The sequence below is a fragment of the Eptatretus burgeri genome, chromosome 13 (genome assembly GCF_056783735.1).
Source record: "Eptatretus burgeri isolate ZD-2024b chromosome 13, Ebu_testis_v1, whole genome shotgun sequence".
Taxonomy (NCBI): domain Eukaryota; kingdom Metazoa; phylum Chordata; class Myxini; order Myxiniformes; family Myxinidae; genus Eptatretus; species Eptatretus burgeri.
In genome coordinates, this window is record NC_140973.1 from 5,645,031 (window position 1) to 5,664,274 (window position 19,244).

The 19,244-nt window shown below is 44.3% G+C and overlaps 1 protein-coding gene across 1 annotated transcript in view; it reads left to right on the forward strand.

Annotated features, from left to right (window-relative positions):
- Positions 1 to 19,244, forward strand: part of LOC147013725 (tyrosine-protein kinase HTK16-like) — a 37,080-nt gene that overhangs the window by 3,426 nt on the left and 14,410 nt on the right. The window contains exons 3-4 of the mRNA XM_085850887.1: positions 4,990 to 5,048; positions 5,148 to 5,252. Coding sequence (XP_085707013.1) covers positions 4,990 to 5,048; positions 5,148 to 5,252 — 164 coding nt within the window. The remainder of the gene's footprint in view (positions 1 to 4,989; positions 5,049 to 5,147; positions 5,253 to 19,244) is intronic.

A 19,244-nucleotide genomic window follows, 5' to 3' on the forward strand; every position in this document is an offset into this window, starting at 1 on the left:
AGATACTTGGTGGATGTAAAAATACATTCAAGGAAATTAGACGCAGGAGGAGGCCATTCGGCCTATCATGCCTGCACAACATCAACACCACACCAATTTATCAACACCAGACAAACAAAAGAAAATGGTTCTTTCTTTCTTTCTTTTTTTCTTTCTTTTCTTTTCAGGGGAGGGGGCAAGAGTGAAGATGTTTCTTAGGTAAAAAAAACAAACATGAACCACACACTAACCCTTGACGAGACACCCAACCAATAGCACTCCGGACACATACACACAATCACCCATCAATGCTCAAATTACCTAAAAGTCCTGCCAATATCCTGATACTCCTCCATTTCCATAACTTCAAGGTACCTATCAAATTCCAATTTAAACTTATTTACTGTTTCTGCTACCACTACCTTTCCAAGAAGACCATTCCATGCATTAACTACTCTCTGAGTAAAAGTCCCCTGCCTTGCTCCCGTCTTAACTCACTACCGCCATGGCCTCTGAACGTCGTCCTGCATACGTAATAAATAAACAATCCCAACAGCTCGATGGTTACTTGAGTCCATGTGCAGAGCAAAAATCGTTCACAGTTCTCATTAAACCAGGGGCAGTGTTTGGGAGTGGGGGGTGGGGAGGTCAAGACTTCTGCTATATTTGCGGACATATTTAATAGATGGTCTCATTTTACATTTGAGATTTCTCTACCCAGGGTATAATGCTGAATAAAACTGGGCAAGTCTCTGTGTTTGTTTTATGTCTGAACCTTGTAATATCAAAAACTACCCAATCTCCACCATATGTTGTGCAGGCGTACCTGCTCGGAGTACCCAGAGTCAGGTCAAAAGCATGAAATCATTTCCCTTTCGCCACCCCCTTTCCACCCCGAGGGTGGTGAGATGACTTGCAATTAGTGCAAGTGGTTTAACCACTGACCCTTGCCAGAGGGAGTGGGTATTCCTAGTTGGTGAAACACACTGAGCGACGATACTGAGGTCCATGAGATGAGCTCATCAGTTTAATTACTAATTGGTCACTCATGAGGATAAATCAATGTCTTAAGTAATCACAGGAAGCAGGATCCCTCTATTTTTATATTCAAGTGAGATATCTCACCCATTAAGACTATTATCTACATAGCGAGCCATGTGCCAATAGTCTGCAACTAGGTTCAAATACCAGTTGAACAGCCATTTTTTTTTTAATCTATTGAAGTAGAAAATATACTGGTCATTCATTTTCACGGTTAAAATTTAAAAACTTCCAAATCGGTGAAAATTGTTCAATAGAAAACAGCAATTTCATTATCTTCAAGGCAAGAACTTTTCACACACCATTACTACACTGTATACTACAGTACTTCTTACTGCAGAACTCTTATGAAACCTTAACAGTTGCTACGCTGCCGAGCTCTTTCACACAAATGCACGACTTTAATCCTTTCCTCCGATCCGATGTATACGTACTATACTCTGTGTTACAGAGTGTTGGTTCTGCCAAAGCAGTTTCTATGCCTGGGTTCATGCTGGGTGGTTTGTCGTCCCTTTTGCAGCAGTACTTACAGCAGGAATTTGGAATTTGTTCACGGTGCTTGTGATAGCAGGCGAAGGACACCGTAGGATCTTCATTGTCCACGAACTAATATCGGCAGATGGGACACCAGTTTAACATCATTCCGAAGGACTGCACACATTGATGAATCGCACTGCTTGTGAAACACCAGTGTGACAGTTTATAACTGGGTCGAGATTCAAATCCAGGCTAGATGGCTTAGAGGGGAGTGTGTTTCCAAGGGCATGATCCTTTCCTATCCTACTCTTATGTAAACTAGAGTTCATAGAACGTGATACCACACAAAGTGTTACTTCAATTTTAATAAAATAATGATGTAAGTGATCGTTAAAAATAAGAATGACCGAGCTGCGGTTACAACCTGTGACATAAATGCAATACAGTGCCACACACTACAATTTTTCCCAATTTATTACCTCCGCTACCGAAGGTAGAAGGATGTTATGTTTTCACCCCTGTTTGTCGGTCTGTCTGTTTGTTTGTTTGTTGTGTGCAGGATATCTCAAAAACTTTTGGACATGAAATTTTGTGGACAGGTTGGGTGGTGTGACAAGGACGAACCGATTAGATTTTGGTGAAGATTCGGATCTGGATCCAACTACTAGAATTTTTAAAGTGATTCTTCACCATTGAGAGATCAGGCTAAACCGATATACAACACAATATCTCAAAAAGTTGGTGGACAGGTTGGGTGTGTCGCAAGCACGAATTGATTCGATTTTGGTGAAGATCCAAATCTGGATCTGGATGCGAGAATTATTTAATTTTTAAAGTGATTCTTCACCATTGAGAGATAGGGCCAAAAACGATTTAGTTCTGTGCAGCATGATATTTAAAAAATGTATTCGGCCCGATATGTTCTCGTGCATCAGGCATTGTGTGGCGGAGGTATGCACTCTACCGAGTTCCCTTCTAGAATACACAAGTGTTCGTTTGAAACAATGTGTTTTTATTGTGCTCTTGTTTATTGTGTTTTCATCACTTGTAGCAAAGCCATATATTGAAAATGTTTTCACCAATAGATGTTTGTTCCATGTTGATACAGAAATACTGTAATTGGGGGCTGTTTCGGAGTTTAGCAAGTGATAGAATGCTATGTGGCACATGCTGATTCTCACAGAGAACCGCGAGCACCTAAATCCAAGAGGTAGTTTATTCCTTAAGGCGCTGTCACACCTTGATGATTTAGCCAGCGTATTCCGACTTATGAAAAATGTCTAAAACGCTGGCACACGTCGAATACGTTATGGGTAAGTTTTGATAACATTAAGAGCACGCTGAAAAACATTGCCATACGTCGTAGTACGCTGGCTTTCATCGTTGTACTTTGCAGTTGTCCTCAAATTTTAGCAGCTTGAAATTTTACGACGTATGCCAGCGTATGACTCGCACGTTCCGCTACGCTGGCCATAAGTTGTAGGCACGTTATGCAATCGTTGACACACGTCGACACACGTTACTTGTAAGTTACTCATAAGTCGAAACACGTCGTAATGATTAGCGTACCCGAAACTTATTTATAACTTATGAGTAACGTGTTGTAGGCATGTTACACGATCGTTGACACACATCGAGGCACATTATGCGATCGTTGACACACGTCGAGGCACATTACTTGTAAGTTACTCATAAGTCGAAACACGTCGAGGTAATGCTTAGCGTACACAAAACTTATTTCTAACCTATGAGTAATTTGCTTTGAACCTGTGTGTAACGTACCTCCAACGCATATTGACGTATGTAGACATATTTGATTGACTTGTTCCGGACGACCACAGAACTTGCTGAACGTGTTTCTAATTTACAGCTACCGTATAATGGCGTATTGGCAGCGTTTGAAAAAAAAAAAAAAAAAAGCAATAACTTCCGATATTTCGTCACGTGCCGTTACATCACGTATGATTGCCTCTTCAGTTTGCTCATGTCTTATTCTTAGTTCCTCCTCTGAATATTTTCTGTTTGAAGATATTGTCACGTCGACGTCGAAACTTAAAAGCAAATGTCCGAATATATTTTAAAATTCGTGATCGACTAAAAAATAATAATAAAAAATAACAACAACAACAACTTCAGATATTTCGTCACGTGCCTTCACGGAGCCAAGGAGAAAAAAAGAAAATGTGCCTTGACGGAGAAAACAAGTTTCGGGTATGCTAAACATTACCTCGACGTGTTTCGACTTATGAGTAACTTACAAGGAACTTGTGTCGACGTGTGTCAACGATCGCATATCGTGCCTACAACTTATTCCCAGCGTAGCGGAATGTGTGAGCCATACGGCGAGTAAGTCGTAAAATTTTCAGCATGCTTGAAATTTCACGACCTACGAGACGTACCACGAAATATGACAGCGTACTTCATCGTTTTTCAGCGTGCTCCTAACGTATACACAACTTACCCATACCGTATTCGACGTGTGCCAGCGTTTTAGACACATTTTTCATTGGACGGCATATGCTGGCTAAATCTTCAAGGTGTGACTGCGTGGTTGACACTTCCGATTCTCAGGCGGTTACGATTTAAATCGGCGTGAGGCAGGTTTTTAACAGGCTACGCCACGAGTTCATCAGCGATACGTGCAGCACGCTATGCCTAAGTTAAACTATCATTGGGCATAGGTTGTGAACGCCAACAACAGGCTAAGCATTCGTTGGTATAAGTTATCTATAAGACAACGAAACGTTCTGTGCCTGTTACTAATATGTTATGCATACGACCAACACGTTATGAATATGACCAAAACTTAAAAAAACAAAACATCAAAATTTCAGCGTACGCCAACGTTTTACATACATTTTTATATGTTGCCATTGCTGGCTAAATCGTCAAGGTGTGACAGCGCCTTTACCTGCGTAAAATAAAATTTTGATGACTTTCCCTGCCCCCATGTTGATCCTCTGACTCCCCCACCCCCTTTTCTCCTTTCTACTGGAAAGCTCTTCTCTTTTCTGTCCCCATCCCTTCTCCCTTTCTGTTATGAAGTATATATTTTACCATTTCATTCTTGTATTCCACACCCCTAAACATTTTGTGGACCACCGTGTATGAAAGTCATAGCGAAAAAAAAATCAGTCATAAGCAGGATCATCCATGGCCTTCCACAAATGGTTGCTTGTGACAGGCAGTGAGTCACAGCATGTGACATCATTTGGAGGTGCTCGACGCTAAATCTTGGCCTTTGGAATCCCGTCAATAGCCTCTGGGGTCCACGAACCACAGCTTGAAACCACTCTCGCTCATGCTTATTCATTCTTTTTTTTTGCATCTTCACAAAAGGAAGGACATTACGGTAGTTGCTGCAATGCCTTCACATAACTATCCATGTGATAATTTTATGCTTTTCATTCAAAAAGAGACAATAAAATTGCATGGAAGTTTTCTTTTATTTTCCAATATCTTTGTAACGCCACCTTTTTCCCCAATAAATAGCTAAAGGAATAAATGTGGCTGTGGACAGGAAGAGGAAGCGTTTGGTGTACCTAGCTAAGGTAACGAAAGTTCTTCACAAGTGCTGCTTTACATTTGTTGCCACACTGGTTGTACAATTTGAATAAAATGTACCTGTCTGTTTGCTTTATTTATAACAGGGCTCATTCCAAAAACAACATTTTGAGGAACTTGTCAAGCATTTGAAGAGTGACAGCATTGACATTAATGCTATAGAAACATCTACAGGGTTGTCTGTCTTCCAGGTCAGTCATCGGGCATGGCCAACACACCTCCATATGCTTTGTCAAACGGTCACTCAGGGTCTTTCTCATTATTTAGCTACTTTGATATTGTATATCTCATTGTAAGGGGATTTAACTTTTTTAATTTTTTTATTTTTATAGTTTTTCTTTAGCACCTCAACACATTTCTTTAAACAATATCCTACATTACCAAAACGGTCAACACACGAATCAAAAGGGTTTTGTGGTTTGCAAAGCTTCAAAAATCCCTTTACAAAATGCAATAATGCTGTCAAATCTTCATCCTGGTGAAGCAGCACTTATGTGGAAGGAAGGAAGTAAGGAAATCTCAAATTACATCTCAAAATCAAATATTCGCATCAAAATGATACATTTGTCATCAAATGAAAAGCTCACAATATCAACCATTTCACAAAGGCACAACGAATTCAAAATATTGTTGTGGTTTACCACCCGCTCGGCGTGCGGGCGACCGCTTCGCGCCAATGGCGGCCGATCTCGCCCACCGAACGGGCAAACCTAGTCGCAGCTTTTGGATCAACGCCGAAATCCAGCTACGGGTGTATCTTTAATCACACCGAAAATCAGCCACCTATTCTGTTCGCGCGCGACAGGGTCCGATCGGCGAATTGTCGATTTACTTAATTATGCACGCAGGCAGAATGCCGGGGATTTACACCTCGACGGGACCTGCTTGGAAACGAGCCACTAAGCAGCTCGCTCCGTTTGCGATTTGCCGAGCGGTGTATATCGCCAAGCCCCGCCGGATCCGATTCTTTTATCGGTTATTAAGAACCAACTATATTCCGAACTTAATTTTGGCAGTTCAATTGAGGGAAGAGGACGCAACGAGCAGGTGACATTCACACAAGGACATTTATTACACACACGACACGTATGCAGTCATGTATGCAATCAGGCGAGGCAAACACGCATGCATTTACGCAAGGCAAAGAAAAGCAATGCAATCAACAAATGCACAACAAGAAGAACTACAACCATTGGTCTATTTATTATGTACAATTACTTAAACAGGTTTACTTAAGGACATGGCGCCACATCTCTCATACAAAAACCCTGAAAAGAAAGAGAAGGAAGGAAAACGTGACCGTGTGGTGAATCCTCTTGGCCCCGTCCTCCTTCTCCCGACCTCGTCATGACAGACCTCTGCTAGCGTCTCGGCGCCTCCGACTTCGTCACAACAACGACCTCTGCTGGCGTCTCGGACCTCCGACCTCGTCACGACAGACCTCTGCTGGTGTTTCGGCGCCTCCGACCTCGTCATGATAGACCCTGAGAGAGAGAGTTTCCTCACAACCACCCAGAGAGCACGATCCAGAGAAAGAGAGAGAGAGAGCTTTAGCGTGATCCAGCGAGAGAGCTTTAGCACTATCCAGAGAGAGAGAGAGAGAGCTTCCTCACAACCACTCAGAGAGCGCGATCCAGAGAGAGAGAGAGCTTTTGTGCGCGCGATCCAGAGAGAGAGCGCGATTCTCCTCACAACCACCCTGAGAGCGCGATCCAGAGAGAGAGAGTGCGATTCTCCTCAGCACGTCTTTTATAGCCCTCCCCCTCGCCCCCTCCCTTTTCCCAGCACGCGAGGGAAACTTCCAGAAGAATCCATTTTCCCGCTCAATCGGGGCCGTTTCCTCGCCGCTGCGCCGCATTCGTTATTGCTTCTTGTTTTTCTCCTGCACGTGTTGAGAATCCACTCGCAGGGTTGGGAGTCTCCTGCGTTGGCCGGCGGAGTTGTTATTCGTTGGGAGGGCGAGGGGGCCGTCGTCTGTTCTCCCTCTACGAATGCCAGGCTTCTGGCAACCGTGTGCTGAGGTGGAAATGCGCTGGTGGTTGTGGTTGTAATTGTGGTGTGGCTGGCGTTTTGTGGTGGTCATGATGGTGGTGTGGTTGGGCGGTTGTGGATAAGGTAGTTGTTGTGAAGGTGGCTGTTGTGAAGGCGGTTGTGGAGAAGATGGCTGTGGTTGTTGAGATGCGGTTGGTGGTGGAGGTGGTTGTTGTGAAGCGGTTGGTCCAAAATAAAGATAGCAAAAGAAAAACACTACCTCAAAGATCACAGCCCGGTTACACGAATAAATCCATTTAGACCTCGGTGGGAAAATCTATCCTGAACACAGACTTATCGACATAACTGATCTAAAGGACCTGTATGGTGTTCTGTCAATTTCCACAACCGTAACAATATAAACACTGAAATATTTAATCCTTTTCATAAATAATTATTTCTTCATACTATTTCTGCTTGTTTACTCTTCGTACTTTATTGGACATTGTGTCAGGTGACCATACATGTTACCTCTAACATGTCCTTTACCTCTAACATGTTACCTCTAACATGTTACCTCTAACATAGAGTATGTCCTTTTTTTTCAGTAGACTGAGCCCAATATGACCTAGATATCACTGAAACTTGTACACAAAATCATCGTTTGCAACAGGATGTAATTACAATGAAAACAAGCTCTTTGAACAAAAAAGGGATTTTACAGATATTCAACATCAAGCCTTTGATCTCTGTAGGCCGCATGTTCTCACGAACAACACAGAGAATGTTTTATCTGGCCCTACACGTCAGAAAAAAAGTGTTTTGTATGGTGGAGCTACCCTTGATATACATCTGCAGTGATGTCTTGACATGCCTCCTCCATGGCCTGGGGAAGTGTTTCCTGCTCCCGGGGATTATGGTCATAAACTTTCAGTGTCAGGTGGAAAAAATAAAATAAATTCCTCGATGGGGTTCAGGAAGCAAGAGTAGAGTGGGAGGTATACCATTGAGAAACTACATAAGCTTCAAACCACCTGTGGACAAGTGCAGAGTGGTGGAAGCTCATATTATCCCACACAATGACAAAGTTTATCAGTTCTGGCCCTTCCAACACTCTCTTCTGGGGGGATAAGACTTTAGTGCATTGAATCTAAGAACATCAGCAGGCGTGCTGTGTTTTATGGACCGATGGTGGCATTATGGAAGATTACACTAATTTCTAGAAATGGCAGCACACTTGGTTATATTTCCTCCTTGGTGACACGGGACATCAACTGTGGCACGATGACCAATGATATTTCATCCACGTATCCTTTTTTTGCTCAAATTGAAACCAGCCTCATCCACACAACTATGTGTTCATGTGGAGCAACACTGGCATCAAACTTCATTATTCTCTAGGGCAGAAAAAAAATGAGTATCACAGATTGGACAACATCAGGATTACAGTAAACTCCATATTTTTTGTTGAATCATTGCAGTCGTGTATATATATATATGTATATATATATATATATATATATATATATATATATATATATATATGTTTATATTACAGTATAGTACAGGAAAGAATGCAGTGAATGACTAACTTGTACATGCTAATACTACATCTGTTTTACCTTATAAGTGTTCCTCTCCCTGTACACTTGTTTAGTTTTAAATCGATTTCTCTTTAGGACACGGTAAGTAGTTTCCAAACTACAGTAACACGAGTAATATTTGTAAATGTATCATTGTCCTGAATTATCCTGCTCTGAATGTCTTTGGGATGGATGGAATTGTTTGCGATGACTATGTCCACAATTGCAGTCTCCCATTGTTCTGTGAAGACTCATCCTCTGCCACCAGAAGGAGGTTTTCTTTCAATTCTAAAAATGGATGGAATGTTGACAGATGGTAATACAATGTGCAATTGAATGAATGCAAATTTATTTTCTCGATCACTTACAGTGCAATACACTACAGACAGTACAGAGGTATACACTTTGTAAAGGGCACTTACCCATTCTCATTCCTGAAAATATGAATGACTGAAGCAACCATTGATCTCACGAGATCGGGTTGCACGAGCTGATCAGCTTGACTCACGGTCAGTCCATGGTTGATTACATTATCAACTATGGTTGCTCTTATCGCATTTCGTAGATTTTGTGCAGCTCCAGCTACGTCTTGTCTTGTCTTTCCTCTCGTACCTGCTCCATTTCTCTCCCGCAAATGAGAGTTCACCTGTGGTCCATTTTATTCATGATTAAGGTCTGAAAGTTGATTGAAAAATTGAGTAATTTCCATTTTCTCATGTGAAGTATAAATGCTTGTAATTGAAATTGATTGCTTTCAGTTGCAAACATATGGATTCATTGAGAAAACAAGAAACTCTCACATGAATGTTGTGCTCACTGTAGAGATTTGTGTTTAGTGTTTTGTAAAAGTGTGTTTTCGTTTTGCAATCTTTGTGAAAACAAGTACAGGGTGTTCCAAAAAGACCCAGACTATTTTGGTTGTTGATATATCCATCCATCCATTGGGACCATACTCTGGACAGAGCGTTGGTGCTGCCAAAGCAGTCTCCTGGGCTATTGGGCACAATCCTGGATGGGTTGCCACTCCGAAGCAGGATACTCGAACGGCTATGGGTTAATATGGCTCGAATGGGTTAATATACTCAGAACCACAAATTATATAACGATACCCATTGGTTTATATGACAAAGAAATTCAGAAAGTTTTGTGCACACCATTTATACACTTCAATGTGAGCTCCGTTTGCCACGCGCAGAACATGAAGGCGGTACACGATTTCTTGCCATGTTCAACTCACCATGTTTGTGTCCACCAGTGCGCATGCATCTGATATCTGAGAATGAAGATCCTGCAGGTTTGACACCTTGGTATTGTAAACAACATATTTGACAAACCCCCACAGAAAAAAAAATCAAGGGGACTTTTCTCTGATGATCGTGGGGCCAGGTGGTTGGTCCATCTCTGCCAATCCAGCGACCTGGAAATTTTTCATTCAGGACGGCTCGAACGACTAAGGCCCAATGAGGGGGAGCACCATCCTGTTGAAAAATGATATTGGGTTGCAGGTCTTCAATCTGTGGGAAGGCGAATCCTTCCAACATATTCAGGTAAATTGTTTAGGTCACTATCCTCCGCAAAGGAAAACAGACCCACCCAGTGGTCATGGAGAAGGCCACACCACACATTGACATTTGGACTGTCACATGTGTGTTCAATGACCACGTGGGGGTTTTCAGAACCCCCAGGTCCTCCCATTCTGCCGGTTGACTTTCCCCGATACATGAAAGCAAGTTTCGTCTGTGAACATGACTTTTTCAGGTAATCTTCATCATCATTTTTGTCAGGTCAGGTTCGATCTGTGACCTACTACAGGTACCATGTAAACCTGTACTAACCTGTTCCATGGTCGGGTTGTCGGCGACTAAACCGTCTCCCCCACCAGGTTTTCTGGTGAGGAGGGTGTTTGGATATGGACACCCAGCAGGATTAAAAACAAAACCTGTCAAAGGGCGGAGGAGCTCCTTGTGAGCCAACGGCCATCCATATCTAGTGCCCAACTGTGTCTGCGGACGTCCTCCTGCAGTTGGGTTACTTCTTATTAGGAGGTTGGTGGCAGGATTTGCACTCCAGCCACCGTAAAACGCTTCATTCCGCAAAACGCAAAAACGCAAAAAAAAATCTGAAAACCCACTCCGTGGGAGTACCTCCTGTGCAGCTTCCCTTCGCAGGGCAGCTCACCGGATGATGGGATTGGGGCAAAGCCTTCGGGACCCCCAATCTTTGATAGGAGGGAAACCACGGGGTAACATCCCTGGGTCAGATTGCGGGAGAGTGTGTCGGAGTGGTGCTGAGGTGTCGTCCACCAGACGGCGTTCTCCTTGGGTTAACCTGAGGCGGTCCCTTCGGGTGGGTGCCTGGAATGTCCTATCCCTAAGAGAGGATGATCACCTGTCTCTGTTATCATCTGAGCTCAAGCGTTTGGACATCGGGATTGCAGCTCTCTCTGAGGTTCGGAGACCGGATTGCGGCGGGATAATGGTGGGTGGTTACACCTACTATTGGTCTGGTCGCTCTGATGGTTACCATACCCAAGGAGTTGCTGTAGCTGTGTCCAATAAGCTGACCCCAATGATAATTGAGGTAACACCGGTCAACGAGCGTATTATGAGATTAAGGATTCGCCACTCCTTAGGTGTCATTTCCCTGGTCTCTATTTATGCTCCGACTGAGGCGAGCGATCTTACCGTGAAGGATGCATTCTACGCCACACTCGAGTCTGTGGTTGATCAGTGCCCCAGACGAGATACACTTCTAGTCTTGGGGGATTTCAATGCATCGACTGGAACTGATAGGGATGGTTATGAGGTGTGTGTTGGTCCCCATGGGTCAGGAACTATGAACCAGAATAGCACTAAGTTCCTTGACTTTGCAAGAAGTCATGGACTTAGGGTGGCTGGTTCATGGTTTCAGCGCCCGCAAGCTCATCGCTGGACTTGGTATTCCAACGCTGGCGGTGTGGCAAAGGAGATTGACCATGTCCTCATTGACGGTCGTTGGAGGATGATCCAGAACTGCAGGGTCTACCGGAGTGCTCAGTTCCTCAATACTGACCACAGGCTTGTTGTAGCAACTCTAAAGCTGCACCTTAAATCCTGGAGAATGGTACCATCCCAGCCTAGGCTGGATGTTGCCAAGCTCAGGGATGAGAGAGTAGCTGAGGAGTTTGCGAACAGGCTGAGTGGACACTTGGGGGTCTGGGTGCTTTGGGGGTCCTGAAGAGTTGTGGGCACCTTCAAGACCACCGTCCTTGATGTTGCCGGTGGATGCCTTGGAGTTCACCGCAGGGCAAAGAAGAATTTTGTCTCTCAAGGGACACTGGATACCATTGACCAGAGTCACAGGGCCAGGCTGAATGGCAGAGCTGAGCTGTTTAGGGAGCTGAGGCATAAAACTGTACGTGCACTGAGGGTGGACAAGGAGGGCTATGTGCGAGGAATCTGTGAGGGGGTAGAGCATCACCTGTGGACAGGTGATTCTCGTCCCGCTTACAGGGGAATTCGCGCATTACGTTCATCCAAGCCCATCCCTCGGAGCACTGCAGTTCGAGCAGAGAGTGGTAGGCTCTTGACAGAGGAGTCTGAAGTGAAGGCCCGCTGGGCCGGTTACTTTGAGCGGTTGTACCAGGCCGATCCCCCAGCTGTCGAGTTGGACGTCAAGGGTGTTACAATCCCTGTTGCTGACCCTCGAATCAACTGTGGTCCACCATCGCTTGTGGAAACACGGGCTGCGGTGAACCAGTTGAAACGGGGCAAAGCTCCAGGGATCTGTGGCATCCATGCTGAACTGAACTTCAAGGCTGGTGGAAATGCTGCACTCGCGTCGTTGCATGCAGTTTTGTGCTCTGCCTGGAACACAGGCATCATCCCAACTGACTGGAAGAGGGGCCTTGTTGTCCCTCTCTGGAAAGGAAGGGTGATCGCCAAGACTGCAACAACTACCGAGGGGTGACGCTGCTCTCAGTGCCGGGCAAGGTCTTTGCTCGGATAATTCTTGATAGGGTTCGCCACCATCTGCTTGAGCACCAGCGTCCAGAGCAGTCAGGCTTTACACCAAAGAGGTCAACGATTGACCGTATCCTTGCTCTTCGTGTCCTCACTGAACGCAGACGAGAGTTTCGGCAGGGGCTGCTTGCAGCCTATGTTGATCTCTGTAAAGCGTTCGATTCAGTGAATCGGGATGTCCTCTGGAGGATTCTTGGTCTTCGTGGGGTGCCACCGAAACTGATCGATCTGATGTCTGAACTCTACTCTGGTACTGAGAGTGCTGTGAAGTGTGGTGGTACCGCCTCTGACTTATTTCCAGTTGTTACTGGAGTTCGTCAGGGATGTGTACTTGCCCCCACACTTTTCAGCACTTGTACGGACTGGATTTTTGGGAGGATGTCGGAGAGATCAAGTTGCGGTGCATCGTTTGGCAATGTCAAGATCTCGGACCTTGATTTTGCAGATGATGCAGTCATCTTTGCGGAGACTTTAGACATCCTCTTGGGGGCCCTCGAGGTGCTGAATGAGGAGTCGGAGCCGTTGGGATTACGGATTTCTTGGGTCAAAACAAAGATCCAGGCTTTCGGTGACATCTTGGATGCTGCTGTCCTGTCTGTGTCTGTTTGTGGTGAGGATGTTGAGGTCGTGGATAGATTCACTTACCTTGGCAGTGATATTCATGTCTCCGCAGGTTGTGAGCCGGAGGTCAATAGACGTCTGGGTCGGGCCTGGGGAGTCATGGATTCACTGGATCATGGGGTGTGGCGCTGCCGGTACCTGTGCGGGAGGACGAAAGTCCGAGTCTTCAGGTCCTTGGTACTTCCAGTCTTGCTCTATGGGTGCGAGACTTGGACTTTGACCAAGCATCTGAGACGGAGACTTAATTCCTTTGGTACCAGGTCTCTTCGGAGAATCCTTGGCTATCGCTGGTCGGATTTTGTGTCCAACGAGCGGTTGCTGAGAGAGACTCGGATGAGATTTGTTACCTGCATAGTCCGTGAGCGTCAGCTGCGGCTGTATGGACATGTGGCTCGTTTTCCTGACGCTGATCCTGCTCACCAGATTCTCTCAGCGAGGGAGTCTCATGAGTGGAGGAGGCCAGTGGGCCGACCACGTGCCTCATGGTTGCAGCAGGTTGACCATCATCTCAAGGAGATGGGGATGGGCCTGGCATCTGCCTGGGGGATGGCCAGACGGAGGCCCCTGGAGTACCGGCGGAAAGTGGACGCAGCGACGCGCTGTTCTGGCACATGCTCCCATACCTGACCTGACCTTCATCATCCTCTACGCGACTGAGCATTTCCAAGGCAAACGCCTTGCATTTGGGTCTGTCATTTGGTTTGAGTTCCTGCAGAATCTGCACCTTTTTTTTTAAGCATAAAGCTTCAGTCTTTGATGCAAAATCCTGTGTACAGTGGTGGTTGGTAATCCTATTTCTCTAGATGCTCATCAAATTGATTTTCTGGGACTTTGTTGAAATGATTCACGCACTCGTTCAACATCTGCTGCACTTGTGCTTGGTCGACCGGTACTTTTCTGTTTCTGACAACTTCCAGTCTCTTTAACCTCTTCTACCACTCTCTGATACCCGAGATTCCTTCCATACCTTGTACGGATATTACGCTGAACTTGCACGTCGGATCTTGTCTCTGAACCATTCGACGCACTGAGCTTTCTCCTGTGGAGTCGCCATTTTATATTACATTAAGCCACCAGACCTGGAAAATTAGAAAACTTTATGAGTTGCTGTATCATCTTAAACAAAGAGTATCATTGTATAATTTGTGGTACTAAATAATAAATAAATAAATTTGTGGTAAAAAAAACTAAATTTGTCCTGGTCTTTTTGGAACACCCTGTATAACTAGAAGGGCACTCTTCGATGTTGCAACGTTGCCAGATATGCCTCCCCCCACATTATTCCATCATTGTAATACTTGTCCAAGTTTGATTTAAATCCCTGAACCCAAAGTCAAAATATGAAATGATTCTGGTTGCCAGACCATGTGTCTGATAAAGGTTGAAATTTCAAACTTTATCCACTACTACTACTACAATGTCGACCCAGGCCTAAAGGGCCAGCATCGGGCACTGATCTTATCCAGGGTGTTTCAAAAAGAGTGATGCAACTTTAAATGTTTACAAGTCAGAAGACGACGATGGTTCACAAGCGGTATTTGACGATGTAGATTGGTTCAGAAGTCAAGGATGAGCCAATGTGATAATGTTTGACCAAGTTATAAAAATGATCAACATGATGTGGTACGAGTGATGGGTTATTAGCTGCAAAATGTCGAAAACCCGGTTTCGTTCAACAACTTTCAAAATTTGACCTTTGCATAACCTTTAAAGGTCACAAAACAATGTTGTGGACATTAAAATAAGAAACAGGATACGTGCTATAGCTTATTGGAGTTAGTTCGTCGAAGAAGGTCGAAAACCCAGTTCCAATCCCACAACTTTGAAAATTTGACCTTTGTGAATTTTAAAGGTCAAGGATTATGACCTTTGGTGCAAAACTTCCTCTGGAACATTCCAGGAACAATATAACGTCATATAGGCCCTATGGCATTTCGCACTCCTCGGATTATCCATACTTTGATGAAATCAGCGTAAAAACAAACTTGAAGGGGGCGCCACGGGCAAGGTGTTCGAGATAGAGCAAAATGATTTTTTTTTTTTTTTTTTTTTTTTTTTTTTTGTATACCTTGGTCGAGGCTCGTATGAGAGCTAACACACAACTCACAGCAAGGAGGCATGAGACAAGAGGGGTGGGAGTGGAAGGGACAAAACATTGGGGAACAGATACAGGTGAACTGTGGAAGGGAGAGGGATGGGGATGGGGATGGGACGGGGAACATGGCGAGGAGAAGATGGACATTACAGGGACTTTCAGGAAGGAAAGCAGGAGAATTGAAGGAAGTGGGCTTGGGTGGATTATCGGGGGTAGAAAAGATCGAGGATTTGGATGGGGGAAGATAAGAGGTGGTGGTGAACAGCTGTTTTGAAAGCCTGGAGGGAAGAATGGGAAAGAATAGAGTGAGGAAGTTTATTCCAAAGGCGGGAAAAAGAGGAATGAAAGAGTGAAGATGAGCAGTGATTCGTGATTTTGGTAGTTTTACCAGAAGGGGGTTGTTGGCGGACCTTGAGCGCCCTGTGGAAATGTGGTTGGGACAAATCGCAGAGAGAGCAGGGGGGCAAGGCTGGAGAGGAGTCGGTAGAAGACAGAAAGACCACCGACCAACCTGCGGTGATTGAGTGAGAGGCCCAAAGACTCAGCTTCATTGCGGGAGATGCCAATGATCTTAAAAGCCCTGGTTTCGACAGCGTGAAGTCGAGAAAGGTGGGAGGCAGGAGCACCAGCCCAGAGGGGAGAGCAGTACTCCATCAGGCTACGGACAAAAGCTTTGTAAGTAGTCAGGAGCTCAAGAGGGCCGAGGAAGGACTTTGCACGACGGAGGATTCCCAGTCGGCGACTGGCTTTTGAGGCAAGGTTGGAAATGTGACTTTCCCAGGAAAGGTCATGGCAGATAGTGAGACCCAGAAGCTTGAAAGAAAAGACTTCTTCCAGAGGATTGTTGAGAAAGTGGATGGGGGGGTTTTGTAAACGGTCCTTTCGAAGAGACATAGTGAGAGTGTGAGATTTGTGTGGATTGAAAGACATGTTCCACGTGTTGGACCAGTTTGTGATTTTATCCAGATCTGCAGTGAGCGAAGAAGCTGCTGCTTGCCGGTCTGAGGGATGACAGATGGTACGGCAGAGGGTGGAGTCGTCGGCAAAGATTTCAAGACTTTAGGTGGGGAATGACCTCAAGATTATGCATAAAAAATATTGTCATCCTGGCTCTCAAAGTTTGGGCGGTCGTATGATTTTTATGTCAAAATTCGCAATTTTCTAAGTTTGTGACCTTGACCTTCGGACGAAAATGAAAAATCGAGCTCCATGGGGCTATGCAGGTGCCATTGGGCTAACCAAATACCGAAACCCCTGCCAGATTCGACAAACCCCTCGGAGAAGATGGATTTTTATGTCAAAATTCGCAATTTTCTAAGTTCGTGACCTTGTGACCTTGACCTTGGGATGAAAATGAAAAATCGAGCTCCGTGGGGCTATGCAGGTGCCATTGGGCTAACCAAATACCAAAACCCCTGTCAGATTCGACAAACCCCCGAGGAGAAGATGCAAATTGAAATCGGCTACCCCCTAAAAACACATGTTTTTTGAGTGTAGCTCCGCCCATAATGGGCGCACCACGCCCATTCTCAGGAAAACACAACTAGATCATGATATAAACCCCCCACCAAAATTTTATCAGGATCGGATCAAAACCCACGGAGCTATGCTCGGGACAGACAGACAGACAAGCCGGTAGGTGGACATGGGTAGTCGATCAAGTCGAATTTAGTCGTTTTTCAGTCGTTACTAGCCAACAAAAGCGTCCATAGCAACGGTTCTTTCTCACACATAACTAGGACATACCATGAACCTACCATACCAGTTTCATGTATATCTGACTCATAGTCTCTGAGATATAACGAACTTCGTGTTTTTTTATTGTTTTCAACCAGGGTTCATTCAAAGTCTATCTTCTCCGACAGTTTTCATAGGATCCAGCTGGAAATTTTTGACAATATGGCTGAATGTACTGCCCACAGTCACTCGTGGTCCGATTTTTGATTTTCGGGAAAAAAATTTTTTGAGATTTTTTTTTGAATATTTCAGAGGTCCGTTGCTAGGCAACGGATGGGTCCATAGCAACGGTTCTCATTTGCACACAACGAGGTCATGGTATGAACCTATCAACCAAGTTTCATCGAAATCGCCATTGTGTTAACGGAGTACTGGACTGAACAGATATACATACAGATAGACAGACAGACAAACATATTGACGGAAATACTGATAATAAGGGTAGACAGACAGACACACACCAATAACGAATATAGTGGTCACTTATTTTTTTCCTGAAAATATTTTTTCCTAAACCAATTATCCCGCCCCCCGGAAAAAGGGAGCGGGATATTGTAATCGTCCGGTTTCTTTGTCTGTTTGTTTGTCTGTCTGTTAGCAACTTTACGGCAAAACGGCTTTAGCAAACACTATCAAATTTAATCCACAGGTGGGCAATGAACCTTGGACGACCCCATTAACCTTTGGGTCCAATTGGATCAAAGGTCAAGGTCACGAAAAGATCAAAATCGTTTTTTGCTCATAACTTCGTCAAAAATGATCTGATTTACTTCAAACTAAGCTTATAGTGAACCTTATTCTATTTGTCACTTATAATCCTACCCATTCCTATAGTGAAAAATACATATTTGTGAAGATCGGTAGGGTCCGAAGTTTTGGGGGTCATGGTCATCGGTCAAAATTCCATATTTTCCATTATGAATCAAAAAAGGTTAGGAATATGCGTGTTTACTATGGAAGACATATATCAAGTCCTTTATTGGCTTTCATTTTACACCATGACCTTTAACCTTACGTGGCCTTGAAAGGTCAAAATCATTTTACGGTCATAACTTCGTCAAAAATGGTTTAATTGACTTCAAACTAAGACTAAAATATTCCTTATTCTATTCCTTATAATCAACATTCAGGTTAAGGATATATCAAATTTAAATTTGATCCCCAAAATAACTTTATGCCTTAAATGGGCGGGATTTATTGGGCCTGGCACCACTTGTTTACAAAGAAACAAAAACCTCAGGACTGTGAATCAAACATTTGTTGAAAGCTTATGACATGGTATTTTCTATCACTGATTGCTATTGCAGTAAGTCACAGCTGGAGTTAGTGAGAGCCCAAGGTCTGAAATTGTCATTTACGCAAATTCCTTGGAATTTACGTTCTCGATGCGTGCGCCTCCACCTGAGGTTCTGACAGGCATTGATCCTGACTCCAAAGTTCTGTCCAACTTTCCTGTAGGTCTCATGTGGCACTGCCCGGAGGTAGTTTGACACCTCCTGCTGAGTGGTATCCATTCTCTATCCTCTAGAGTGGCAGGGTGGTATCCTCTGAGTGGTATCCTCTAGAGTGGCAGGGCGGTTGGTATCCATTCTGTTACTGAGCCAATAATACATTGAATGGCACAACTTGTGGGTCCATCACGTGTTCTGAGGTCGTATTCTTGGCAGAACCTCCGGCAGGTGTCTACATATGATTTTGTTTCACACCACAGAGCCACCACTTTTGGCTTCTGCTTCACTGTCAATGGTATAGTTGAGCTATGGAGCTAGAAATTCCAGGGAACTGATACCACAATAACACCACCAAACCCTATAAACGAAAATGGTATAGGTCAAAAAACGAAGAAATGGCAGGAAGTCAAAGTTGTATCAATCTTTTTGAAACAGCCTGTATATGTTTGTGTGTATGTATGTATTTATGTATATATTATATATCATGATATTTATATTATATATCATGACTTCTGATCATGATTGTTTATTAGCGCTGACAGAAGTGGTTTGCTATTGCTTTCTTCTTGGCAGTGTCTGTACTAGTCGAGTGATCCTAGCCATTGATCTGCATAAGAGAATCCTCTGCCTAGCATCAAGGCCATAAAGTCCTTACTAGCAATATGTGCCAGCTGCCTGCATGGCCATCCGCCACCTGCTCCCATGGCTTCACGTAACCCTGATC